The sequence below is a fragment of the Calonectris borealis genome, chromosome 15 (genome assembly GCF_964195595.1).
Source record: "Calonectris borealis chromosome 15, bCalBor7.hap1.2, whole genome shotgun sequence".
NCBI classification, from domain to species: domain Eukaryota; kingdom Metazoa; phylum Chordata; class Aves; order Procellariiformes; family Procellariidae; genus Calonectris; species Calonectris borealis.
In genome coordinates, this window is record NC_134326.1 from 16,962,996 (window position 1) to 16,990,263 (window position 27,268).

Here is a 27,268-nt window from a genome sequence, read left to right on the forward strand (position 1 = left end):
GTCACACTGCTGCCACCAAGAAAGGCAAAATAATAGGATCTAACTGACTGGGGCAAATTGCGGAGGCAGCACCCACAGCCTCTCCCCCCATGCCCAGGATCTGCCGGCTCTGGGGTGGAAGGCAGAGGGAGCGGGTGTCCCAGCTCCCGCCCGGCCGCCCTGCCCTGGGCTGTCAGCAGTGTCCCAGCAGCAGCGGACGAGTCCGATGGCCGAGCGTCGTGAAGGGGTGTGGGTGGGTGTGCACTGGCCCCACGAGGAAAGCTCCAGCAGGGGCTGTGCTGCTCTCAGAGGTTGTTGTTCTGGTTGTCCTCCTTGTACGCGCCTCTGCTTTTTGCCAGAGTTATGGTCTGGATGTCGTTGCGGTGGTGTCTCACCCTTACGGAGAGAAAGGGACGGCTGAGCTGTGGGGGAAAGCCCAGGCAGTGCCAAGGCCCGCACAGTGATGTGGCCACCCGGGAGCATCCCGTTCCCTGGCACGAGCCACCACTTGCCCCGCAAGCAGCTGTGCTGAGCCCCCGCAGCGCCGAGCCCCCGCAGCGCCGAGCCCCCGCAGCACCGAGCCCCTGCAGCGCCGAGCCCCCGCAGCGCCGAGCCCCCGCAGCACCGAGCCCCCGCAGCGCCGAGCCCCCGCAGCATCGAGCCCCCGCAGCGCCGAGCCCCTGCAGCGCCGAGCCCCCGCAGCACCGAGCCCCCGCAGCACCGAGCCCCCGCAGCACCGAGCCCCCGCAGCATCGAGCCCCCACACCGCCGAGCCCCCGCAGCGCCGAGCCCCCGCAGTAACAGTCTGCCGGCACAAACGAGGCAATTAATGCAGTTCGTGGCTGTGGGCCCAGCCCTCCACCTCAAGAAGAGAGATGCCACGTCAGTCCCCGGCAGATGACAGATCAACCAGCATTCACCAGTACCTGCTCTCCTCAACTGCCTCGTTAGTAAGCTCCTAAACCCCCATTTGCAGCGTTTGCCAAGATGGCCCAAACCCAAGTCTGTCAAAGGCTTTGACAAGGGCCAGAGTCTCTGATGCTGCCCCTGTATCGGTACTTACTTTTCTCTGTTGAAAACAATGAAGTCCCTCTGGAGCATCTCTAGGTGCTTTTGAAGATGGCAGGGCTTTCACATTCGAATAGAAAAATAAAGAGATGGGGAATAAATTCACAGTTGACACAGAAAGACATTACAAGGACAATTTCAAGGAGATCTAGAGATATCTTTAGGTATAGAGCATCTTTAGCACCGCAGTGGGGAGAATGGCATTAAGACTCCCCTCTCACACAAAACCAGTGCGTATACGTGCTGCCTTCCACCAAAGGGAAGATGTGGAAGAGTCTTGGGAATAAAATTGGTCACAAGTGAAAGTTTGCTGTGGTCTTGCTAGATGGCAATCAGCCTTCTTGGAAAATGAGAGAATTCCTTGACCACATGCTTGTACCTGCTTGCTCTCACCTGGGAGGAATTGCTTTTGCTGGTGTCCTTCTCCTTCTTAGCCAAGCGTTTTTTTTTCTTGTGAAGGGGTTTGGATTCTAGGATCATTTCTTCCAGTTCAAAGGTTGGGTCACAGTTCAGTCTGCCTTTCTGGAGAGGAGAGAGAGGTGGCCTTAAGTGATCAGAGCCTGTCTTGAAGAGTCTCCCATAAATTTGACTGCATCTGGGAGCTGAATTTTGTAAAAAATAAACTAATGACAACTGCACACACAGCCAGAACACCTGCTGTACTTCTTATATATTTTATCAGTTCCCTCAGCCAGGGGACATTGTCAAGATGTGGCAACTGCTCTTTTTGTGCTCACTGCTTCTACTCAGCCCTTTGGCTGCTTCGAAGTGACAAGTGATGGTGAGGACTTGTGTCTTGGCTGGGCTGTGCCTCTGCTGGGAGGAGCACAGCAGCCTGCAAAACTGGTTTTAAAGCAATACGCGTACACCCACCACAGAGAAAACCACCAACAGAGGGGGAAAATACATACAATTAGCAAATATTCATCATTTAGCCTAACTTTTGTTTGGCTGAAAAACAGAGTAACACTGCACACAACAGTCCTTGGATTATTTTCCGTAAGGGTTATATTACTTCTGTGCTGCTTTAATCCAATTAAAAAAGGATCAGAAACGCTAATCTACCGTATTTGTTATTTTGCTATGAACAATGGGCTTGTTAGGGACAGGAAGAAACAATTATAAAATGGCAGGTGATCTCCAGGCTGCTAATGAGCCCATGTCTGTTCATTGGTTTTTTGCATTTGAAGAGCTGGTCCTAAGCAGGGCTGCTAAGGAAGGGGGGTCGGCGCAGGACGGCTCACAGGCACTGCCAGATGTGTTTCATCTAGCATGCCGCGGACCGTCCGGAGCGGGTAAGACCAGTTCTGCATCCAGAAATGCTGGGAATATTATAATCAGAGCAGATCAATTTTGGGGCACCCACGCTTTGTAGTCATCCCCCATTACTCTTTATTACACCCACAGGAAAGTGAAAATTTTGCCCTTGCCTCTCTTTTCCCCTGTACCTTACGACATCTGATGCTCTTGTGGAAATTTGTTAGAACTTCCCATGAGCCGGTGCCAGGCGCGAGGGCAGGCTGCAGCGACTAATGCTTGGGCACACTGAGAACCTTTTAAATTAAAATTGCCTTACTGTGGGAATGAATTCTGGCATTATCCTTTTCTGGAGAACAGCATCCCAGTTCACATCCGACAGATACGGAAAGTCCTGGATATCTTTCAGCTGAGAAAAACGCTTCTCGGGGTTCGGCTCGAGCAACTGCAGCCAGAGTTAAATGGAAAAGGTGAGAAAGTGAGACCCTGAGATGCGAAATCAGAGATTGGGTACCTACAGACGTGCCTGTGGCAGAGTTACACCAGGTAACAGCCGGGGCAGGGGAACGACCGTCAGACTTTTGAGTGTGCATCTGTCAGTAGCTCTTTTTGAGAAGGAGCTGGTTTTGCCCCCAGCGAGCGGGACTGTCAGAGGGAGCCGGGGAATCGCCGAGGGCTGCGGTGACGGCGCGCAGTTACAGGGGCCCTGGGGACGGAGCTCCGGGACAGCTTTGCCTGTCATTGCTAAGTGCGAGGCCGAGGCGGGTTTCCAGTTTGGGCTGGACCGCAGGGTCGGCCGTGCCTCACCCTGTGACAAGGAGCAGGTGCTGGGGACCCCGCGGCCTCTGCCTCCGTCACTGGGGCTCAGGGAGGTGCCCTGGGGACACCAGCCGCCATCCGCCGTCCCCGCGGGTCGGACACTCCGCTGCACGGGGCTCGGGACACGCAGCGCCGGTGACACTGCATGAACGCCGGCACCTCCAGCGGGTGCCTCTCTTCTGTTGCGCTGGCTCAGCCTATGCCGGGGGCTCACAATCTTTAACTCTATTCTCATTTTTATGAACAACTTTTATCCCCGTGTTAGGAGCAGGCAATGAGGCGGCAGGGACATTAAACAATTTGTCCAAGGTTAAAAATAACCATTTGTTTCAGAATGGGGAGTTAAACTCATGCCTTTGTGTTCCCAATTTAATACCATATCAGTAAAACGTCCCCTGTTTTCTCACTGTAAGAATGGAAAATTCGTAAGTATAATTCCAGTGTGAAACAATGGATTCGCACTGCTTATTTTCAGCATTTCTTTAACTTTGCTGTAGGAATTACTTGTATGGAAGGAAATGACTGAGGTTTGTCTCTGAAGTTCAAGGATTCACCATTGCATAAACTCCTGATAATCTAGCAGGAACACCAGACGATCCAAACCCTCTGGAAAGGGGTGGATAAGGTCTCGTGCGGGCGTGCAGCTGGGTGCGGGCAGCGAGGGCTGTGCAGAGTGTGCGGTACACAGAGACATCCCTCACGATTCATCTCCTTCTGCGGAGCTCTGTGCTCCCGTCCTAACGTGAGTGGTGCGGCTCTGCCATGAATGATAATTTGCTTTGAACATTAATAAATATAAAAATTCACAGGAGATGTTTGAGCCAGGACAGAACCACAGTTGGCCTCATATATAATACATCTGGCTGTTAAACCAGATGCAAAGGGGCACTTGGAAATTAAATAGTTGTGACATTGTATTATTTATTCATGAGGGAGCCTATATGGCTTGAGGCATGTTGTGGTCCAGGGAAAAACTTCCAACATAACAACACAGAGGACAGCTGCAGTAAATATCCCTATATTACTGTTAGGCTTAATTAAATATTAGCTCAATTTAATTTTAAGCAAATGGAGACATTCTTCCATTTTCTTCTTGGAAAATACACCATGATTCTGCCTCAGCAAAGAATTGATGTCTCATTTTCATTAAACAGTTTGAGAGTATTTCATTAGGGATGACAAAATACTGCTACATGCTAAAAAAAAAATAGATGAAAGCTACATTAAGTACTACTTTATTGGCTACACTTATTTGAAAATCAGAAAACTATTTACATACTTTCCAAAATTTGCAGCTAGTGCTGCTTTGCAGGTTTCAGTATTTCAGCTTTGCTGCCACTGTATGCAAACAGTGTCTGACACTGCCAAGCAATAGTTTGTTTATTGAAGATATGGCTTCACATCAAACATGATTTCAGCTTCAAAATGATTCCAGTAATGATTTTGAAGCAATTTTGATAACAGCTTTATTAAAAAAATAATTACAGTGGTGCATAAACCACATGGCATCAAAGGATTTTAATAGTATCAGCACTTCTTGCAGATCTTTTCACTATTGGGAAAAATGTTTTTTAAAAATAAAAAAAAATCATGCCCTTTTTTTGCCAAATGCATTGACACATATATTAATATCTACTTCTAAGTTACGTCATTCCAGAGAGACAAAGTTATAGGAGAAACTCTGGAAGCAAAAAGTGTCCTTAGAAGAGATGCGTTAGCAGCAGCTGCGCTCGCCAGCACAAACTTCACCCCCATCAGCCCAAGACACAGCACTGCTAGCTGTTTATTACGTTAGTGCAGCTACAACATTTAAAGCTGGATATTTATCATACGGTACCATCTGAAGGTCACTAACGCTGGGTCGGGATACAATTTTCAATGAATCCCCAGAATTTACTGCAAAGGCCACAAAGCACGATGGAAGGACTCGGCAGGCGCCCAGATACCATACCTCCCAGCCCCTAAGCCATCCGCTTCCACAGCTGCCCTCACCTTTTTGATTAGCGACACCATGTCTGTGGACCAAGCAGCAGGGTACATCACTGTAGCCGTCTTGAACACGTGAGCGATTTCATTTGTGGAAGTGTTGGAACGAATATGATACGGCCTCTGTGAAAAATGCCACAAGGAAAGCATTTTAATTTATCTATTTTTTCAGACTCCTTGGGAAATCTTTTTAGAGCAAAGAAGCGCCAAACAAAGTCTCTTTGTACGCTCCCCAAGCCTCCCGTTGAAAGTCTGTGTGATCGTAGCTCAGTTGAAATAAGCAAAATAATAATGTCAGCAAGAACAATGATAATAACTAGGTATTTAAACAGCATGACAGATAGGAGGCAAAACCCAGAAGTTAGAGTCATTAGCCAGCTTGTGTTTGCTTGGCCTTTTCAATATTCGTATCTTCAAGGGCTAGCAAAAAGGATTTTTGATACCATTTGGATACACCATTATATATGGTGCTATGGTTAGAGCATTCCCAATATTCCCTGTAAAATGTGCCGCTGTTCGCAGTTCTTCACTCATGTTGGCGATGACACAAATAAAAAGGAGCAGGATTTCTCCCACCTATCAAATCAGCTGAAAAAATAATGCCCCAGGAAGGGTTACAAGTCCCGGGTGCGACACCAGGCTGCAGGATGACCCGTCCCTTCTGCCCCGTCACCAGTGTCACGGCAAACGGGCGGCTGAGCCGTCCCTGCGGAGCCAGCAGAGCACCGGGGAGCTCAGTCTAAAATGACGGGCAATGTACAGCCCCTGTTACCGTGCAGTAAAGTCACCTCCACGGTTAACTCCCAACTACAACAGTACTACTGCCGTACTTCGAAAGTGAATTTGCGACGGTAGAGTGTTTCCATTTTGAAAGATTTTTGATTCCCAGATTTTTACAGTATTTCGGGGGAGTGAGGGTGTTAAAAGTACATTTAAAAAATAGTACCTATACATTGTGAGATCAAAGCAGGTGCATTGTGCTTAACATGTACCGACACTAGATGGACCTCAAGGTCTCCCTTCACTTCCCCCGTGCGGTAACCACCACTGGTGCCACCATCTTAATCACGGCTGTGCCATCAAGTTTGAACACCTAAGAGCATTTCTGCTCCCATCTTTGGAAATAGTGCCATGAAGTCAAAAGTCAATCCGATGACCAGTCCTGCAATTCATTTAATATTACAAATGGACAATTCAAATATTATATTAATATGTTTACAGGGGGCACATGGCTTCAGTTACCTAACAGGTCAGACAACCGTGACCCCTTATGTGTACTAATTTGATCACTCAGAATTTGAAATACTCAAATTCATTTGAAAATCTGTTCTTTAAAATGTATTAATCAAAATATTTTTTGAGGCATTCTGCAAAGATTGATGATAGAGTTTCTTAAAAACGTGGTTGGCATACTCGTACTGAAAGAAGTTTCCTAGCCTCACAAGATTTGAAACAACCTTTTGCTTAGAAGAATGTAATTTAAATAATTTTGTCCCACATTTTTTACAGAACATTTCCAAAACATTAATCTAATCGTCTGTCTACAAGGCCCCCAACCTTACCTGAGTTAGCAGCAGAACACTGACATTACAGGCAGGGATTCTGCTTTATTAATAATTTACACATTGAGGTTCGCTTTTGCTCAAACTGCTCAGTCTTATTATAACAGCAACAAGAGTTTTTTTCAAGTTTTCTTTTTTTCCTTGCAGGATGGGAGCTCAAAGCAAATTATATTGCAGCCCAAACTTCAGGAGTTGTCACTCGTTTGCGTTGCCTAGCTTATGTCGACCCAGAGGCTGCCGGGCACCGCCGGGAACTGTCACGATCCCGTATTGCGACAGTTTCTCTGAGCTCTTAGCTGTGATCACAAGAACCCTCGTGAAGGTGTGGTTTCTGCTTCCTACGCTGTAATAACCCTAGAATTTGGCTCGGCCCTTTCATCCCTTTTAAAAAGCATTAACCTTTCCACAGAGTGTTTAAGGAAAGATATGGACGGACGGGGACAGGAGCCGCGCGCACAGTACCCGGGTCCTGAGCAGCTCGTAGGCAGTGATTCCCAACGACCACCAGTCCACAGCGAAGGAATAGCTGGTGGGTTTTGTGGAGTTAAACATTTCAGGTGCTGCAAAATACAGAAAAAGGAAAGTTTGCCTTGCTGCAATCTCGAGTGGAAATCGGCAACACAGAATGCTTGATCCATGCCACAGAGAGCATCCCTGCTATTCTGCCCAGGACACAAATGAGCATACGACCCATTACCATGCCTTTGATAATTTCTGCTTTTTTCTTCAAAACAATGGCCTATGGCTGGTAGATTGGTCCTTTACCGAAACATCGCTGAGGTGGACATGAATTAGAACGCATGGCTTTCCTTGCAGCAACTGATTTTTTGGTCTTTATCAGGTTCCTCGACTGCTGTCTCAGCCTTGCAACGCAGAAGAATCCCACACCGAGGAGCCTCGGCGTGGAGGGAAACGCAAACACCCGTGTGTGCAAACCACCCTGATCTCCCACCCTGAGACGCGCGGTGCAGCCCGCTGCTGCTGCTCCCTGCAGCTGCACAGCAGGACCCGCCGACCTCGCGTCCTGCTCGGCGCTGAGCGTTTTCTCTGAGCCAGACCTGACCCAGTTCCCGGCACGCCAGCTTAGCCCAGATATTTGCCTGCCCTGGGAACGGACGCACCTTGAAACCTTGACCTTGCTGACTAACTACGTGTGCAATGTATGAAACATTTCCTACTGTGTTAAACCCCAAACAAGCGTTTCAGCTCCTCTGTGCCTTGCTTTCCCCACCGGTGAAATGGGACTGTTAATAATTTCTACTTCAGTGGACTGTTACAAAACTTAATTGACTAATGTGTGTAAATGATGGGATGGCCTTGAGGAACCGGTGTGCTATCACCTTTGTAAGGGAATGTTTAATGTTCGATAAACACAATCCGATTCATTTGGATTACAGAATGCTTTATATCATCACTAAGAGATTCACCAGACCAAATTAATTTCCTAGCTTGTACAAAGCACTAAAAGTCCAACCGTCCTAGCGCTGAGCCCTTCCTGCGCTGCTGTGCTCCCGCTCCTGGGGCACCCGAGAGCCCCACGGTCCCCTCCGCGTGGGTCTCTCAGTGCTTCTCTGCCCACAAAGCCCGAAAAGAATAAACTCCTCTTGCTGACACAGGACTTGCCCGTTATGCCACAGTAAATGCGCTTGGGAGTAAGGACTAACCCTAATTCACTGAATCTAGACATAAAATTGGCCTGACTAGCGCCTCACCTCCCCCAGAAAGCCTCTCTGCCCTCAGCTAGTGCTCAGTAGATCTTCACGTTGGAAAGCTGTTCCCGTCCCACTCATATCTCTTTGTTCATATTTAAAGTACTTCAATCTGGCAGAGCCTAAATACAGCCTCACACAGTGAATGAAAGCAGCTCTTTAGAAACATTAATATGCAGCGTAAACGGAGACATAGTGCCAGCTGCACCCTTGGCAGGGAAAAGCAAATTTTAACTGAACGAAGCCTGAGAGCCACAGCTTTTTAGGAGGAGGTTACCAGGCTAATAGGAAGTGGGCGGAGGCACAGACTGAAATGCTCTTTCTTAGTAAATAAATTTCCCTTTTGAGATTAAGGAAAAAAAATACTGTAGGATGTTTGTGTGAACTGGGAGGCAAGAATTGCTGTAAAAAAAATGCTTTCTTTTTGTGCATTTTCCTTTTTAAAAGGATTGCACTGGTGGTGCAAAGGTGAAAGGTTAATTTGGTCATCTTGATAAAAAGGAGGTTCCCAGGGGATTGCCCTAAGGGATTTGGCTATACAACAGCTGTAGAGAGGCTGCATTATTTAGGTCTGAGAGACAGTGTTACTGTATATGAAAGTACGTATTTTGTGTGGGAGGGGTTGTGTTAGCTGTATAGAAATGCTTTTGAGTGGTTTTGCTTCCCTTAGGAAAGTTGAATTTAGGGTTACAAAGACTTTTCTATGTAATGTTTGCACAGGAGTTCTTTTAGCATTAGCTCAGGATATTTCTCTCTGGTTCATTACCTGCATGCTCTGGCCCCAATTCCTCCCAGGTATGTCAATATTATTTTGCTTTATGTTTATTAACTGTGCTTGTGTGATAAGTATCAAGCGGGTCTCTTGCTGTCTGAAAAGTCAGCTGCTTCACTGATTTGACCAGTAAGTGAACATAAGTAAGTTTTCTGTGCTCCCCTTATAAAAGAAAAAGAAGCAAACTTTTTTTTTGAGTAGCAGGGAAATGAGGTCTGCATAGGGAGCAATCACCGTGTGTCTTCCTTCATGCATGTGTGTTAATTTGCTCGTGAAAACTACTTCTCTAGCTGACCCAAGGCTGTTGTGGAGTGATCCACTCGCTCCAGAGCCACTTTGCTCTGGGAGAACATCCCCCCATGCTCTTCTACAGCTGCCTGACAAGTTTTCTTGCCTGGGACTAGTCACATGCCATTGCCTGGAGATAAAAAAGCTTCCTAAAAACTACTCTTTTTGTGGACTGAAGAAAGAAGGGGAAGGGGATGGTATGTAACCGTAGCAATCAGCCCAGCTACTCAGCTCCGTGGGCACCTGGAGGCTGGTACCCCACTTCCATAGAACCAGCACTGTGCTCTGTACACCGCGGGCAGGTCAGCGTGCAAACGTGCTGAGCGCTGGGGAACCGACTCAACAGCCCTCCAGAGCCTGGCCGTGGCCTTCCCTTCTGTACACCTCCCTTTCCAGGGCTGCACGTGGCTGATTTTCACTTGTTGGCAGAAATAACCACATCTACTGCTACCGGCAACATAGGTACAATAGGAGGGGCTTTCAGAAAGACTAAAAAAATAGCATTTATCTTCCAATTCTGGCAGCCACTTCTGCACCAGCTGTGCCTCCCTTTCCTACGGGCAATGCGCATCCGTCACCGCTGTGCTCTGCAGACCCCAGTTACAATTGCCCTCCCGTCCTGCTGTTTGAAGATGGGATGCTGTCCTCAGCGGTAGAGATCAGGGCTAAAGCCTCACTCCCCTCTTTCTGATGCAGAAAGGCATCAGCACGGCAATGCTCTCGACTGTCTCAGTCTGACACCACAATATGGGCTCTTCCCTACTGTGCCGAGTGGATGCTGCAGCCCAGGAAAACAGCAAGTCTTAAGTCCACTCACTTGGCCTAAACACAGAGTAATGCTAATTTTTAAAGCAGCCAGTTTATATAAAAATTCAAATTCTGAGCTACTGATGCAGCAGTGTAAGACTTGTGCTAATGTACTGGGAGACCAACTACAAGCCTTTGTGCTTCGCTTTCCTCCTCAAGGGTAGCAAGAGCATTTCATCATTGTTACATGCCTTGACTGCTGCTTGTGAAATGCTCTGAGATCTCAGGAGTGCAACCATCGTATTTTATAATCAAAACCATGCTGTACAGTATGCCGTAACGGCACTAAAATCTGTGTTCGCAGTACGGTTGCTTTGGTCTGTTGAGTGAAATCAGTAGACGGACGCACATTTTCCAGCCGCATCAGGGTGTTACTGGGGAGGGACTCCCGCCACGCTCCCCTGCAGCAGCACCTCTTGAGGTTGTTCCTCGTTTCAAACAAATGCATGTGTTTTGTTACATACCAGGAAGAAAAGAGTTCAAACTCTCATCAGAAAAGACTTCATCTGGATCCCACCACTGCTGTCAAATCAAGCCCATAAAATGGCAATTCAAGAATACGTAATCGTCAGGTTCTTACCCATATACGGCTTTGTGCCAGCAATGGTGGTGACTTGTATTTCTTTAGTCAGCATCGTGGCAATATTGAAATCGGTGATGTGCACGTGTCCTGAAAGACAGAGGTTAATGTGTAACTTGATTTGCTTTAATTTCACATGAGAAACAGCTTTGAATCAGAAATTTAAAGTAAAATACTCTATGGAAAGGAGTTTTCCAGGAAAAAAATATTCTAGTGGGAGAACTGGTAGAAAATATTTCAGCTTGCAGGCTGCTTACAGATGTATCTTGTTACATCAATTATTTACCCTTTAGGGAGCAAAAAAATTGAGTTCTCCAAGAAGTCATTTAATGATGATTGGTTTGAGTCTTTCTAAATTTGGGGGGAAAGAGAGCTGAACTTCTCTCACACAAAAAATTCCACTATGTTCAAAAAAAAAAAAAAATCCTTGATATTTTTGGCTTTCTAGCTGCTTGCCCTTTGGTGTTCCCAGGTACTAAGCACTCTTTCCATTCTCCTCTTTAGAGGATGTCTCTAGAATGGAACAAAATACCTTTGACAGCAAGCAGAAGAGCCTTGTGCCAGGTATTCAAACATCATGAGAACCCCGAGTGGGGTAGGAATGGTTTCTGCTATCACTGCTACAATATGCACAACTGCTGCCTGCCAACTGAAAAGGAAATAAGAGGTAGATGTGATTTGTAGGGATAAGAAACAAAATGCTTCCACCTAGCTCTTGCCTCCTCTTTTACTTGCACTTTTGTTTTTGCAAGCACTTAATTTATTATTCCTTATTCACTAAACTCGTACCAGTGAGCCGGCCAACCATGTACGGCAGTGCAGGTGATCGATACAAGGCTGGCTTCACTGAAGTGAACTTCTTTGAAACTTGTGGGTTAGTTCAGCCTAATTCTTCTGATGAAACGCAGGCAGTCTTTCCTTCCTCCTGACCTCATGTATCTTCTCCTAAGGCACTGAACTTGCTCCTCCCTGACGGGGCTGGGCTCATTACCAAAAGCATCAGATGTTTTGTACGCTGTATTTTGCAGACTCATCACCCTCCTCTGCAGCAAGAGGGTGGCTGAATTGCTGTTGTTCCCTCTAACCACAGAGATCAAATCGAAGTGGCTTTCTACTGGTGGAGACGCTATGACAATGCTTCCCTCAGTCATTAGCTTCAACAGCTAGAAATTCACTGCTGCTTTAGTTCATGAGTTAAAGTAGAATAAGATCACCTTTATACGTCTAAAAGTTGATGCTTCGGTAATGAACTCCTGTTGTCTTGTCTGGATGCTATGAAACATTTAAGTAAATCTTTACGATTGTGCCTATGTGTCTGTTGTATGAGAACAGTGATACAAGTTTGCCTGCTGCAAATATCTGATCTAGTTGGGAAAATCTGGGGAATAAAAGTAGAATTTGTGATTTCACCTAAAAACACTGTATCATGACCATGTTCCTGCCTGTGTCTCTTCAACGATACGTGCAGTGTGTAAAGCACAGGAGCCTCTTGCCCGCAGCCCGTATTAGCCGTGGCCAGGGTGCAAAATGCACCCTGGAGCATGCGCATCCAAACTGCGCGTCCGGCAGCGCGGGGCGATGGCTGGACATAGGTGTACAGCTCCTCTAGAGACAGGCTAGGAGTGGATCAGATGTCCATCAGGACTGGTGGAAGGAGGCCTGCCATGCTTTATGCAAACCCAGGCATGTTGAGTGTTTGGGCTGTGAATTTCCAGGGACAAGGACCACTTCTTTGTCAGGCACTGGCTCCTGCCTCGCACCGAGCCCTGGTCCATACACCTCCCAACGCTATGCTGGGCAGATGTGACCCGTATCCAAAAGGCCCTGGGATCATGCCACAACCCCTTAACTTCCACCTCCACGTCAGCATCTGGTGAGGATGAACAAATCCTTCAGCCCCTCCCCATGAAGTTATCATCCAGCTTTTCAGCAGTTTCAAATTCCTCCATCGGACTGCCTCGGGCAGGGAAAGGGCAGGCACAGCTCAGCAGGACAGCGACCTGCCGACAGCCCCGCGCGGGTGGGACCCGTCTCTGCGCCTGTGAGCTCTCTGAGTCCCACCGAGACACAGATTTCCTTATCAAATCTGCGGTGCTTGTCAGGCTTGAGTTTGAAGGAAGAAAGGAAAACTCCAGGTCCCTCTGGTGAGCCGTGGGCACTGCTGGCAGAGCGTAAGCGAGGTGTCAGAGCTCAGACGGTACCGGACTGATCTGAGAGTACGTGTCTCTCCTTGCTGCTTATACTGCTTTACAAAATCAGCCGGGCCCTCTCTTCTTCAGTTTGGCCGCTAAAGAACAGGCATCAAATCGCTGGGGAGTATTTGAGAGAAAAGAATGACATACAACTGTCTTGTCTGGATACGTCCTCTGCGTCCTTGCATTGTTTCTTCTTTCATCTCTAGCTCTCATTCCACTTCGTGGGGAGTTGTTTTCGTAAATATGAATCATAAAGACTTATTAAGAATTTGATATTCCAAGCACAAACGTGCCTTTCTCCGGATGCATCTTTTAAATTATTCACTTCAAATAAATCGCAAGTTTCATAAACTAGCCCACTTGGGAAATTACCAAACCAAGCCAATGAGGCTGAGGAAGAAGGCTCCGGACAGAACGACAAGGCTGAACAGCGACGGCGGCATTACAGGACGGGGTGGACTGGGTGACCAGGAGTGGCAACTCCTGGTAACCCACCAAGCTGGGTGTTGCTGCTGAGCTTTAGGGTCAAACTCTAAGGCTCGTGTTTTCCTGATTGCTCAGCATCTCTAACTGCAGCCGGTTCCGAAACAGCACAGCCAGAGCTGCGCTCCGGGCACCACGTCCTTCCCGAAGCTCATCCTGTCTGCTGGAAATTGGCACTTTCAGATCAAGACTTTGGTTCTGCAAGGAATTTTCTTTGGTTCAGCACCTCTGTTACTACATAATTCCTCCACCTTTCTAGAGCATCTTTTGTGCAAAAAATATAAGGCTTCTGCAGATTCAGCTAAGATAACATTTTAAAGAATATGAAACTAGAGACATTAGGAGCTCTGGAGTATGGAGGCTCTCGGACAGACTGTGCCATAACTTTCTTACCTGAGATTAGAGAGCAAATAGGTTACGCATGCAGTGCCTGCATTGGCATGAATTTATCCATTTTAGCACTGCCCTCAAGAACCTTTCGGCAGTGGTACAAGAAATAACACTGAGCAAAGCTATTTCAGGGCTCTTGCAAAAAACCTCTCAGTTTTACTAGAGATAAAACTGAGCTTTTCTTCAAATTTATTAGACAAATGACCTGGCCAAAAACTCCTGATGAATTAGTCACAATTCCTGGAAACTGCCATCTGTTATATTCTTTTATTCCCAGGTGAGCTGTGGTGTCATTGAGCCAAATCAATAGACTTATCATTAAAGGAGGAAATCACTTTGTGCTTGGAATGACTGTTGAAGGTGGTCATCTGCTGAGGATTTTTTCATTCTGGGACCTGATCCAAATCTTTGATATCGAACAACTGCTTTATTTATTGCACAGAAAGACATTTGCCCGATATTCCACTTTATTTATGGCTCACTTTAATTTCTTAGCTGAAATTAATATGGTAATACAGAATGTCACCGACCAGGGTGATGGAGGCACGTGTGTGTGTTAAGTTCATGACAGTCAGCAGGAGGACAACACATTTCAACGTGTGGCATCATGAGAGGCATTTGTACTATCAAAAACCTGAACCAGCCTCCCACACAAAGATTGGATGATGTGCACGAGGGTTCCTGCAGCCTCGTCAGTGATTAACACCAGCAAAAAGGGCGCTGCGGTTTGTAACAGACCTGGGAGCCTTCCGATATGTAAATCTGAAAGGGTGGAGGAGTCACAGCTGGAAAGGTACTTCACAGCTGGAAAGGTACTTCACAGCTGGAAAGGAAGATGGGCTAAAGGGCAGAGTTAGGGGGCAAGAAGAGTCTGAAAAACGAAGGACTGAAGTCTGATTGCTGAAGGTCCTCAGGTCCTTCATACTCTCAGGGGACTGCTCTCAATCAAGAACATTATAAAAAATTGATGTTAGCAAATAGCATATATTTTGTGATCACAGGTGTGAAAGCCTGGTGAAGAGAGAGGAGAGGGAATGGGGAGCTGCAGCTCCTTTCCACGGGGAAAGAGACACTGAAGAACAAGCACAATCTACTAGGCTAAATGTAGATAAACATGCTATAATAATGGTTGCTCTGGGGACAAAAAAAAAATTGAACTGTGTGCACAAAGCTTTCTGTATGCATGAGAGGACACACTTTTGCTGCCATGGATGAAGAAAAGAAATACTACAAGTCATAGTTAGAAGGACACTGAAGTCAAGGGTACATCCACAGAAAATAACTCTGAAACCTCTGCAACAGACAGTTAAAACACCACAGCGAGCAGAGAACAGGCTCAAAAATCAACCCAAATTGCAGTGTCATTATAGAAGTTCGCAGGTTACGTCCTGCTGAGCTGAATGCAACTGCAGAGACAAGCAGAGCTTTTTCCCTCTCTGTTTTTTCCCTCTTTGGGGGAATGCTGAGCTACATTTCCATGGCTCTAGTGCTCCCAGCTCCCTCTTGGGTGGCTGTGTCACCCCAGTCCTACCGGGCGCAGAGGCAGGGCGGTTCCTGGAAGATGGTCACAGGTCTCTGTGTCCGCTGGTGAGGACTGACCGAACGCAGCCCCGCACCGGCTCCGCACAGCGCTGGCTGGGAGGGCGGCCCCGGAGCCACGGCAGCGCCGGGAGCACCCAGCCTCGGCTGGCCGAGCAGGTCCATGTCGCATCGGTGGATGCTGGCAGGAGGGAGGACGGGTCTCTGCATCGGGCTGTGCGTGGGGCAGCAGCAGAAGTACTGAGTGAGGCAGGGGAGAGGCTGCTGCATTTGGAGGCAGAAGCAGCTTTGCTGACAGCTCCTAAATAAATAATTAGCTAGCATTTTGAAATTAGAGGTCATATGCAAAACGGGTAGAGTCTGGGCTCTGGTGCTGCCAGGCAACCCTAGTCACACACAAGAGCCACGGTGATTCCTCGGGAGCTTCAGCATCTCTATTACAGCCTCTGAAGTGATAATGAATTCAGATACGCCTTGTCCCTGTGCTGACTTTTTCTCTTGGAGTGCCTTGCTGTAGTTGCTTATGCAGATTTCTCATAACAAGCCAGTTACACGGATTTTCAAAAAATACAAAATGACAGAGTGTTTTTTTAATGAGTTAAAAGCTAATAAATATCAGACAACTCTCCACTGTGAGAGCTCTGCCAGAACAAAAAATGTGTCTAGAGAGTAATGCAGGAACATAGTTAGAGTTTTGCCTGAGAAAAAGACTAAAGAAAAAATGATAGCAACATCTATAATATACCCAGCCCCAAATCCTCTTCGGAGCTCCCTCCCAATGTCAAATGAAAAAGAAAATACCTGAATGAAGATTATCTATTCAACCATAATTCATTCTGTTTGTGAGCATACATTACACACAGCCTGCAATTACATGAGCATTTCCATTCAAATGATTACATTTTGAGTAAGTTTTAAGCAAGAACCAAGAAGGTCTTAAAATAAGGTCTGCTAGGCAACTGACCACAAGCAGCACAAAATGTGATGCCCCTGCCAGTGCCTTCTAGAGACACCATTAGGTCAGTCAGTCAGAGGAGGTGTTCATTAAACACTAAGGCACTCCCAGAAATACCGCAGCAACACAGGGTGCCCAGCGCCCTGAAGGTACACGATGCTGCTGCTCAAAAAGCAAAAGACAGCAACCAAAGCATGAAAGGATGGTCCCGTTCCCAACTGAACTGAAGGAGAGAAAGCAAAATGAGCAAAAGAGCAAGCACCTAAACTTTAACTTGGATGTCCTGTTTCTGACTCTGCTTTTATGCATATGCACGACCACAAAGCAACTGGCACTTACCATGCTCATCCAGTAAAATATTGTCAGGCTTGATGTCTCTAGGAAAAAAAAAGGCAGAGAAGGGGAGACAGCCATTAGCCTAGAAAAGTGACATGAAACATGGCTGCAGACACTTTAGGAAAGCCAAGGCTCTGGGGGGGGACACACTTCCAGAGACATCATGCCCTAGAAGGTGTCTTTGCTGGGGCTCTTGAGCTCTGACGCTCCTGCAGAATTTTAGGCATAAGAGAATGACTAATCGAACAACAAAAGCAGAAATGGTGGTACAGGGCTTCACAGGGCTATGGCTACGGCTGTGAAGGCTGCTGTGGTTTGGTCTAGCAGCACCCAGGTAGTCTACCTACAACATTAGAGCTTCTTTTTATCTTTTCCCTCCTTTTACTTCTTAATCTGTTTCAATATTATCTTGAGAGCTGTTCCCCATTTACTCAGTAAAAATCAAATGATTTTAACATCTTTGTTCTAGAAACAAATGGGTTCCCCACAGGTTTTGTTCCTGAATAAAAAAAAAAAAAAACAAAATAATAATGCAATGCTGTAGGGAAATGTTTTCCCTTGAAAGGAGAAACGTACACCTGATATGCCTACTGTATCCACCTGAGGGACTTTACAAGACATCACCTGGTTTTAATGAGCTAATTACATCAGTCCCCATTCACCCGCTATCAGCCTGAGCCAGGCACCTGGCAATTTAATGCACCATAAGGGGATCGTCAGGTACACAAGGCAGGCACACGTGCAACGACCCGGCACTGCCCTGATGCTTCCCGCCAGGCCCAGGGGTTCAAAGGGAAGAAATGAGCAGGTTTAGGATTTTATCTTTAAAAATGCAATCACTAAGATAAAGTTTGAATTCACCTAGCCACCTGGAATCAAGAGAAGACAATATATCTAATTATCATGTAATTGCTTACAGTTCTCTGGTATCTTCTCACCCAAACTACCTCCAGTGGGTTATAAATACCAGTTACGTTCCTTGTGCCATTCCCCATCACACGGGTAACCACGGCGGCAGGCGTCTTTATCAAGAGAGAACAGGGCAGCTTCAGGTAAGCGGCTGGTGTTCCCCCTAAGTGCAGCAAAACTGTGCCACAGGTTAGAGCCAAACAGTCCAGCCGGTCAGAAGCACTGTATTTGACAGCGAAAAATGGTGATGCCACACTTGGTATTTTTGAGAAAACACTGATTTAAGGGAAAACTTTACGAAATGTTTCAGCAAAAAAGAGTTTGAAAAAAATGGATTCTTTGAATCCCTTGATACAAAAATATTTTCAAAGTTTTGAAATGAACCGTAAAGACAGGTTTTCATTTCTCGTCCAGTTTTCAACCCTTTTTTAAATTATTTTTTTTTTATTTCTACTGGGGCCTTTTCTGATCTCACGCAGTCTGGTATGCAGCCTATGGAATTACAACAGCACGGCGAGATCATTCCCAGGATGCAAACAATGAACAGAGATCATTTTGTTTATTGATTATTTGTATATTTATTTATTATAAATGGTTACACCATTTCCCAGCCTGAAAAAATTAACTAATATTTCCTACTCTTCTCCAGATAGGTGGGAAATAATTCCAGCCATCAGTCTGTGTTTGCTGCCTCTGCACAGCTTTGTTCAGACAAAATAAGCAATCGCTTGCCCATCTCCTGATGTTCCCAATTACAGATGTTGCAGTGTAACTGACTCAGCTGAGTCACTTTATCAATCTAATACTGTCCCACTGGGTTACAGTATTAATTAAACAACTTGCATTACAGTGTTAATTAAATAACTCGCAAATTTTACAGACTGTTGTACATGTTTTGTTGTACTCGATTCACCTTAAACACGTATAGCTGCCTGTAATACACATCGCAGCCTAAATTTTAGCTTCTCCCCCCTCCATTTGCAAATAACCCTGTGGGAAATCCCAGGAGTTTTGCCCCTTGGCTGTCCTCTTCGTACCTGCCCTTACGCCGCAGCCGTAGCGGGACGCCAGCCCACCCCGCGGCGATGCTGACGGGCACGCGATGCTGACGGGCACGCGACTGCAGGGACGTGGCTCAGAACGGGGACGGCAGCCCTCCCTTAGCTGTCACATCTTTCATCGTTACGAGGAACAGTCTCCTCCTCACGCAGACTCGTTCTTACAGCATCGAATTGTGAACAACCTCCAGCCCATCAGTCCTAGAAACACTACTACTAATTGTAATACGTTACTAATAGAGAGAGATTTCTTTCTTGTGCTTCCCTTAGCCCTGTGCCCCACTCTGTTCAGGCCAAGCCAACAGCGTGAGGATTTACCCCTCGCTGCCCAGGACAGAGACAGCCGAGTCTGCATTTCACGATGTTTAATTCATGCTCATCCATTATTTGGTGCCCGCGAGCAGGCGCCGGGCGGAGGCGGCCAGCGCAATGCCCCCGTCACCGCACCCCGGCTTCGTGTCCCGGACCACAGCAGCGCCCGTTGGAGCCTGATCGGGGCAGCTGGGATGGCCAGCCTGCCAAGATCAGGTGCATCAGAGTAGAAATCTATGCAGGTATAAAATAAAACAAGCAGCATGAAAGACGAGACTCCTGAGAAAGTGGGAGCTACCCCCAAGGAGGTCTGGCTCCGACCAAAGCAGAGCAAAACCTCTCTGGAGCTCTGGGGCTCTCCACAACTGTGCAGGGCATGCTACGGGCACGCCAAGCATCAGCCTTTCTGCTTTCACGTCTCAGAAACGGCAGCCAAACGCTACGGACGTGAACAAACATTAATCTTCGTCAGCCCCTGAATAGCGTGTTCCTTCCCTTACTAACAACCAGGATCATTTCAATTTTAAATTTTGTACCATGTTTTATTTTTACACCTCACAAGAATGCTCTTCTGGAGTGATATTTATAAATGAGATAATCTTCTCCCCGCCTTTATTAACCCTCTGCTAGTCCCTCCCCTGTTCACACCTCCTGTCAGCAGCTACTAAGTCAAACCCTTGGACCCCCGAGGTTTGCATTGCCCAGCACACCAGTAGGGAACAGCCGCATGTCTGTCCGTCCGGAGCCAAACCCTGCCTCTCCAGCCAGGGAAAAGCGCTACCTCCTCTGTTATTTTGCAGCTCTTCGAATGTGTGGGAAGAGCTCAAATATTTTTTCACTGGCCATGAAAAATCTTGGTGGCCAAAAAGAAACTCTTACCACTTCTAGAAAGCGATTTAATCTCATACAGAAAAAAGCTGTGTTTGGTCCCATTCCTTGTCTTTCAGTGCAGTACAGAGAGGGGAGCAAAAGGGAGACACCTTCGAGTGCGACAGCAGGGGAATTCTGAATGCTGACGCCTACCATCCCTGGACCAGGACGGATATTAATGAGCTACAGCTAATTAAACCTATTAGAGACAGCTTTTTGCAAGATCAGCAAACAAATCAAATACGCTATATCACAGCTATCCCAGAGGGAAAAATAACATGCTCCCTGTTGTATATGAAATGCTTTTCTCTGGGAAGCCTAGTGTTTTACATAAAAGCAAACGTACGTGGGAGAATATTTTGTTTAGCTCTTAGGCTTCTCTTTGCCCTTTCCTGTCAAAAGGAACAAGTCTGCCCCTACTGCAGTCTACGAGCACCAGCCCACCTACGAGTTCCCCAGCTGACCTGTGGATGATGTGCCTCCTCTGGAGATAGTCGAGGGCCAGCACCAGCTCGCAGATGAAGAGTTTCACGGTGCCTTCTTGGAACCGCACGTTTTGTTGGAGATGGTAACGCAGGTCCCCTCCAAGCAGCAGGTCTACAACCATAAACATATCTTCTTCGTCCTGGAATGAGTACCTAAAACGGCATAAGCATGGTTCAAGGGTGATAATATTAAAAAAAAGACAGGTTAAAAAGGGAAATATGGTACCTCTGGGAATAGTCATAATTTCTTGGAACTTTTTCACTTGGTAAATAATAATTTCACGACCTTCCCATGCTCCGTTTCCTGCTGCAACTAAAGTCCTACCACCTATATTCTCAAAATAATTCAGATGACAATAATTTAGCTTCAGATCCATAACCAAGTCAGTGCAGCTTGTATGAACAACTACCAGCAGGCCCACTAGAAGAACAGGAACCCAATGTTTTTATGTCGAACTTGTTACTATCAGCCACTTCAAAACCAAAGCCACATCCAAACCCATCACTCTAACGCAGCTTGCTGCTAATCTCCTCCCCCCAACAGTTGCGAAGGGAGATGGACGGGGGTCTGGCAGGTGGGCACAGCTCTCAGGCGTGTTTATCACGGGATACGAGTGGTCGTGACCGATAGCACAGACCAGAAAGGGCCCAGGAGGTGTGGACCATGCATTTTTATTTCAGAGAGGACCTCATACCAACGCTTGTTTACTGCTTGCTTCCTGAATTGCCGGGCAGCGTGCAGTGCGCAGCAGCCTCGTTTGCTCAGCAATTAACACCTGGTGCCAGCGGCTATGAGCTAATGAAACACTTCCACTTAGGACGTGTGAGGAGGAAGATGGTATCGCTGCCACCCACAGCACACCATCAGGAGAGGCTGGCCACAGGCAGCGACTAAAACAGCTGCCACTTTGACTATGGAGTGGTGCAGCTCCAGAAATCACCCACGTCACATCTGTGCTGGTGCTCTGAAAACCGTCCGTAAAGCCTACGCTGCCCCAGCCAACACTCGCGTACATAAGATCCCTCCGAGGGATCTTGGAAGATCCCTTCACTTGCTGCGAAGTCCCAGCTGGCTGAGCAATCGGTAACTCAATACAGCAGTGGAAATCCAGCTGGGAGCTCTGGATAAACGCTGCCTGTTCCCCTCAGCTCTTCAAGATGGACATTTCGTCTTCTCCAAGCACCCAAGGGAACTGACCATAGCAGCAAGGTAGAGAGGAGCCCTAAACCAGCATGCACAGCCCTGCCCAGACTCACAGCCAGCAGATTGTGCGCCGGAGGCACCCAGAACTGGGCTCCGGTTCTCCTGGCAGCAGCCTGTTAATAAACCCATTTGCTCAACACAACAGGGGATGCAGCTGCTATCTGCCGTTCCTCTTTAAGTGACCTCATTTGATGCAATTATTTACCAAGTGTCCCTTTGAGACAGTCTAACAATCAGCTCTGAGCTTTTTTCTCATGGATTTTTTTCTTACCAATGCACTAGCTTCTTGATGTGATGAGCAGCACCACGAACCAGAATATTACTCCACACAAAGCTTGTATTCCGTGTATCATTCAGAGTGCAGGAAAGCTAAAGGCTATACCTGAAGCCAGGGATGACATGATAAGGACAGAAGTAGGGAAACTCAGATGATGTGCTCTGTACAGGTCTATACATATGCATATGCTGTTTAGTTCTCAGCTGCTGAGTGAGTTTTGCCTGGAATTGCTCGTTCAAGTAGGAAAGCAAAGTTTGGAGATAAGCTCAAAGCTCTGAGAGGTCGAGATGCATGGTTCTCATTCAAACCCCAGTTAGAACAACACTGAACGGCAATACCACCAAAATCATGAGAGTTCACCTAACAGCACTCAAGTTACAGGAGATTTCAAAAAGGAACACAAAGTTATTCAAAGATTTGTGATCTTCAATGTGTTTTAGCCTCATTTTTCGTGTTTAGCATCGATAAGTTCTACCTCATTCTAAAAATAAATCCAATATCCAATAAATGTAATTACCCACCACCCCAGACGAATCCTATACCTACAGGATATTGGCCACTGGATCATGTGGTGTATGAGACCACACCACTTGAAATGTTACTGGTGTCCTAATACAATTAACCTGGCAGACTCTAACAGTAATAGAGTCTTATTTAAAATTCTTTTCTACTACCTCACTGCAGGAAAATGTGTTGAATCAAATGAAGGGGGGAAAATTAGTGCATCTTTTATCACTCAGCTGGTCAATCCCATTGCTAATGGTTGAAAAAGGACTATAACCAGAGTACATAGGTTGCATTTATCAGGTACTCTTAAAGGAAAGAGACTCTTTTATGCACACATTTCCCCTATACATATATGGGTTTCTGCAATAAAATTTGAATGATATTATTTTTCTGTCAGTAAATTCAATGATAAATTGCTTTTATCTTTGCTGATTAGCATCAATTCAGTCAAATATCAATAAGGTATTAAGGCAGGCTGTTTAAAGTACAAAATAAACCACAAAATCAGAATCGGGAGGGGATGAGAAGAAAGCACTGCCAAGGGAAACCCTGCGAACAGAGCACTGCTTGGCTATCGATCCCGTGCTGTTACTGTGTGGTCCTGGGAGCTGCTGTTTGTTGCAAAAGAGCACTGTTAAATAAAACTGGGTTATGGTAACGAGCAATAGGAAGAAACCACAAGGGAACACACGAATAAATTCTCTTCTGCTTGTCTGGGAGGATAAGGGGGCTAACTTCTTTTTAATTAAACAAGATTCCCCTGAAACCAGAGCCCCAGTCAGTGGGACAGACGAGGAGCCCCACCTCCAACGAAGAACCACGGGACGGGTCCACGGCGCACGCACACGCGTTCTCCAGAGCAATCACAGGCAATCACGGCTGCTCGCCCCGCGGGCAGCCCACTGGCCGCCGGCTGCCAGCGAGACTCACGTGCCCGGCTCGGCGGGCGGCACGACGCCCGTCATGCTGCGGATGTCAACGCACCCGTTGCTCCCAAAACTGGCTTGCAGCAGAAAAGTGGGCCAGTCTGGTCTCAACGGACAATGCTGACTTAGCCAGTAAGCAAAGGAGCAATATCTTACCATAGATTAACTAAGAAGGGGTGCTCCAGGCCCTGCATAATCTGCAGCTCCTTGAAAACATTTCTCACTTCATTACGCTCCACGCACTTCTGTTTATTCATGTATTTCATGGCATACATCTTCTTGGTGTCGTTCTTTTGCACAACGCAGACCTAAGTGAGCAAATCAAGGCATAAATCAGAGATGATTTGTCAGCAGATCTAGGCAGGTAAAACACGGTCACACGAGCGTTCTCCAGTGGCTTTAGCAAAGTCCACACCGCCGAGTCACAGCTCCATGCACTGACGCTGCAACGCTGGACATTGCCAGTAAATCCCTGACCCAGTTTTCAGCCAAAGAAGAAATTTTGCTGGGGGGAAGGTGAGGGGAAGGAATTTATCACCACAAATATAGGAGACAGAGAATCGCGCACGAGTCAACATTCTATTTAATAGCACGAACTAATCTTGGTTGTGTCCGTCCCTCCACATCAGATACTGTTTGGAAGAGTCCTTTCCACCACGGAACTACAGTTAGGAACTGGGGAGCAGCACCTGATCTCCCCCTTCTTGCTAAGTTTCATTTAGCTCACAAAGAACCTTGGGCTTTGTTGGAGGAGTATTGGGGTTTGAATTTTAACCCTTCTTACAGTTACATTTCACCAAATCTAGAATGAAATGTTGCTTCAGTGAAAGACTCGGAGTTTGTAAAACTGCAAAACAAAACAGACTGCTTTTTCAGATTTGTTTCCACAACAGTTTATGAGTTTGGGATGAATTTGCCAAGTTTCAGTCAACCTTTTTTGTTTCGCCACCAAATAAATCTCTTTGTCTAGAGATCTTTGTCGCACTCTGCACCTAAGACCCACCCCGTTACTGGCGTGAGAGTGCCTTTATGTGAAGAGGCAAATGACCTTCTGGAATTCTGTCAACGAATACAAGCGTGGGATTCCATAACAGCATAAAAATAAAACCAACCTATGACTGTAACCTGATGCTTAATAACAAAAAATGTGTTTCACAGAGAAATATCCCCTCAAAAAAATTGCCAGGCCTTTCATGTTGATTGTAGTTCTTTATTAAAGATGCATCATAACGTTCAGTGTTGCTTCGCTGGGGGATCTTAGAAACGCTTATCCAGAAACATAATGAAATTCAGCTCATTTGATTTATCAGTATCTCATTTTAATCTCCTGTAATACAATTTGTGGCTATGGAATGGATGAGGAATCAGGCTGTGATTCCTTCTTGATTACCAGGAGTTGAAGCTCAGGTCAAAGCTCATTGACAATGCAGGGGTTTTTTTCTTTATTCTCATGTGAGCCTCTAATTTGCCCATTTCTCAGTTACATTTCCAGCCATCCAAACGGTGATTAGTTCACAAAATACTTACTTTTCCAAAGCTGCCCTTCCCAATAGCTCGCAAAATTTCAAAATGGTCGAAGGTGACTGCAAGAAAGAGCAAACATTCAAACATTAGATGGCTGAGCAACCATTTGATCATATTACATTACTTCTACGTATTTTTCCTTAAGATAAGAGCTGAGAAAAACGAGCAATTTTCTATTGCTTTTGGAGATTTGGGTGCTATTTAAAACTTGGTGTTTAATAGGCTTTTTTTCTTTCCAGCTCAGCGGCAAAGGCAAGTTCCCTGGGTCAGCCTTTGTCAACGGAACCATCAAGTGAATGTTTTCGCTCTGCCCTGCCTGTTAAACATGAAAGTCTCATCTTATTCCTGCTGAAACCAAATGCAAAGAAGTTTAGTCCATCAAACGTTTATACCACGTGAAGACATAAATGGGCAGCTGGATCTTCATATCCTTGTTGTATTCTAGACAACCATTCGATAACTGTGCAAGATAAACACAGCAACCCTGGACGCAAGCTTCGCTGCCACACAGCACCCAGAATGGCTGTTTCTGCTCAGAAGGGAAACAGAAGAGCAGCAGCTTTGCAGACCGTGCACTGAAACAGGGAGGGAAGAACGTGAACATGCATTTCACTTCCCCCTCTGGCCTCTGGCTGGAGATGGGGCTGGGAGGTGGGCATCTGCACAGCAAGGGAGAATGTTTTGTAAGGACCCTACATATCAAGTGTTTCTGATCAGCCAGGACGAAGCTGCCTGTGTTTCATCTCAGGCAATAAATAGATCCAGAGAAACAGCAAATCAAATTACCATACAGGAAACACAAATTAACTGTACTGGGTTCAAACCCTGCTGCCGATTGCTGGATGAGGTACCGCAGCAATGATTACAGAGTTGAATGCTCTGAATCCTGCCAACCCTCCTCCAAGACGCTGGTGCAGCAGCGCTGCGCCCAGCAGCCGTCAGCTCAGGGATCTGCTCCTTGACCGGCCACTGCAAACCACATTGAAACCTTCATTCAAGGCATCAGAAAAAGGCCTCTGCTAGATTTATAACAACTCATCAGCTTTAATTAGTGTGACCCCTGGAACTAAGAGATACCACCAATGTGATGAAATTGCAGAGTTCATTTGCCTCGTGCCCCTCTTGTCTCCCCGCTGGCAGAAGGGGCTGGACCCTGCGGCCGCAGTCGCGGCTGCCGGCAGCCAGCGCGGGGCTGCGAGGGACTGCTGTCCCCTCGGCGAGGACCACGGGGACCGGTGAACACTGAGTCCACCTCTGCCTTGCACGCCCTGCGGCACCCTCCATTCCCTGCTGAGGCTGACCGCCACCAGCTAGTTTAATGACCATCTCCGAAGGCAACCGGCCACGCTGCTCTCAGCACCAGGTCTCGCGGGCAGGTTCGGCTCTCAGAAATACCTGTCCTTTGTAACCCCCAGCCTCCCAGGAGGTCTGCATGGGGCTATTACCGTCACGACCTTATGTTAGCACAAACAGCCGGGTGTTCTGCCACCAGACAAGGCTTCCCACCGCCTCCAGCACTTTGCTAAACAAGAGGAAAACCTCAAGTCCTCTTTCCCTTTCAGCTTCAAGCGAAATAAGAATGAAAACGCTTGCTGTACAAAGAAACAGAGTTATGCCTGCTCTAGTCTGCTGACAGCAGCCTCGGACACCCATAGGTGCCCTTCCAGCCACGGTCTGCAGCTCCAGGCTGTCAAACCACAGGCTGGGCTGGGCTACCAAAGCTGACCTGGTGCTCGCTGTGGGCTGCCGATGGGGGCTTTCTGAGGCGCAGGCTCTAAACGGATGCCTTGCATGAAAGCCCTGCCTGGTAGCTCCATCGGGTGCCGCTGGTGTTGCCCTCTCAGGCTGACCCGAAATACCTCAATTACATTCGTACCATCCCCAAGAAGACAGGTCTGAGCACGCCGAGCCCCACGGCCCCCTCGCTCTGCCATGGCTCACCGCTCCGGCTCCAGGCTCTGGCTCCAGCAGAGCTGGAGGACTGGACTGTAGCCTGCTCAAATCTTCCCAGACAACTCCTACTGTAACAGAGAGTCGGACGTACTCGGGCTCCGGCTGTGCCAGGCGCTAAAGCCAGTACTGGACCCACACACCAAGTGTCCGGTCACCTGGTGAGCGAACAGGCGCAGTCACTTTGAAGTCTTGTTTTCACAGGAACACTGGCCCGTGAGCAGCTTGTGCTTCAGGCTACAGAGCTTTCCCTCTCTGTGCTTTCTGAGACCACAGGTTGTCTTGAAAAGTGCAGCTCTCGACATAATTGTCATCTGCTGCTTTCTTCATTAACTGAACTGAATGGCACAGAAACCGAGAGGCATTTGTCCCCAGAGCTTTTTATCAGATGAGATTGCCAGCAAGGAAGCTGTTGTTAATCACTCTGCCACAGTAAGAGATGAATCTTCCTCGTTACAGATTTGTGCACGATACCGGTCAGAAATAAACCCATTTTCCTCAGGACACGTCCTGCCTCTAAG

The 27,268-nt window shown here is 46.9% G+C and overlaps 1 protein-coding gene across 1 annotated transcript in view; it reads right to left on the bottom strand.

Moving 5' to 3' along the window:
• Positions 1-252: 252 nt before the first annotated feature.
• Positions 253-27,268, bottom strand: part of STK32A (serine/threonine kinase 32A) — a 32,329-nt gene continuing 5,313 nt past the window's right edge. The window contains exons 2-12 of the mRNA XM_075163912.1: positions 24,801-24,856; positions 23,430-23,581; positions 20,339-20,512; positions 16,729-16,766; positions 10,828-10,917; positions 7,134-7,231; positions 5,116-5,232; positions 2,624-2,749; positions 1,441-1,569; positions 1,043-1,107; positions 253-375 (exon numbers count right to left, since the gene is read on the bottom strand). Of these exons, the coding sequence (XP_075020013.1) occupies positions 285-375; positions 1,043-1,107; positions 1,441-1,569; positions 2,624-2,749; positions 5,116-5,232; positions 7,134-7,231; positions 10,828-10,917; positions 16,729-16,766; positions 20,339-20,512; positions 23,430-23,581; positions 24,801-24,856 (1,136 nt within the window). The 3' untranslated portion in view covers positions 253-284. The remainder of the gene's footprint in view (positions 376-1,042; positions 1,108-1,440; positions 1,570-2,623; positions 2,750-5,115; positions 5,233-7,133; positions 7,232-10,827; positions 10,918-16,728; positions 16,767-20,338; positions 20,513-23,429; positions 23,582-24,800; positions 24,857-27,268) is intronic.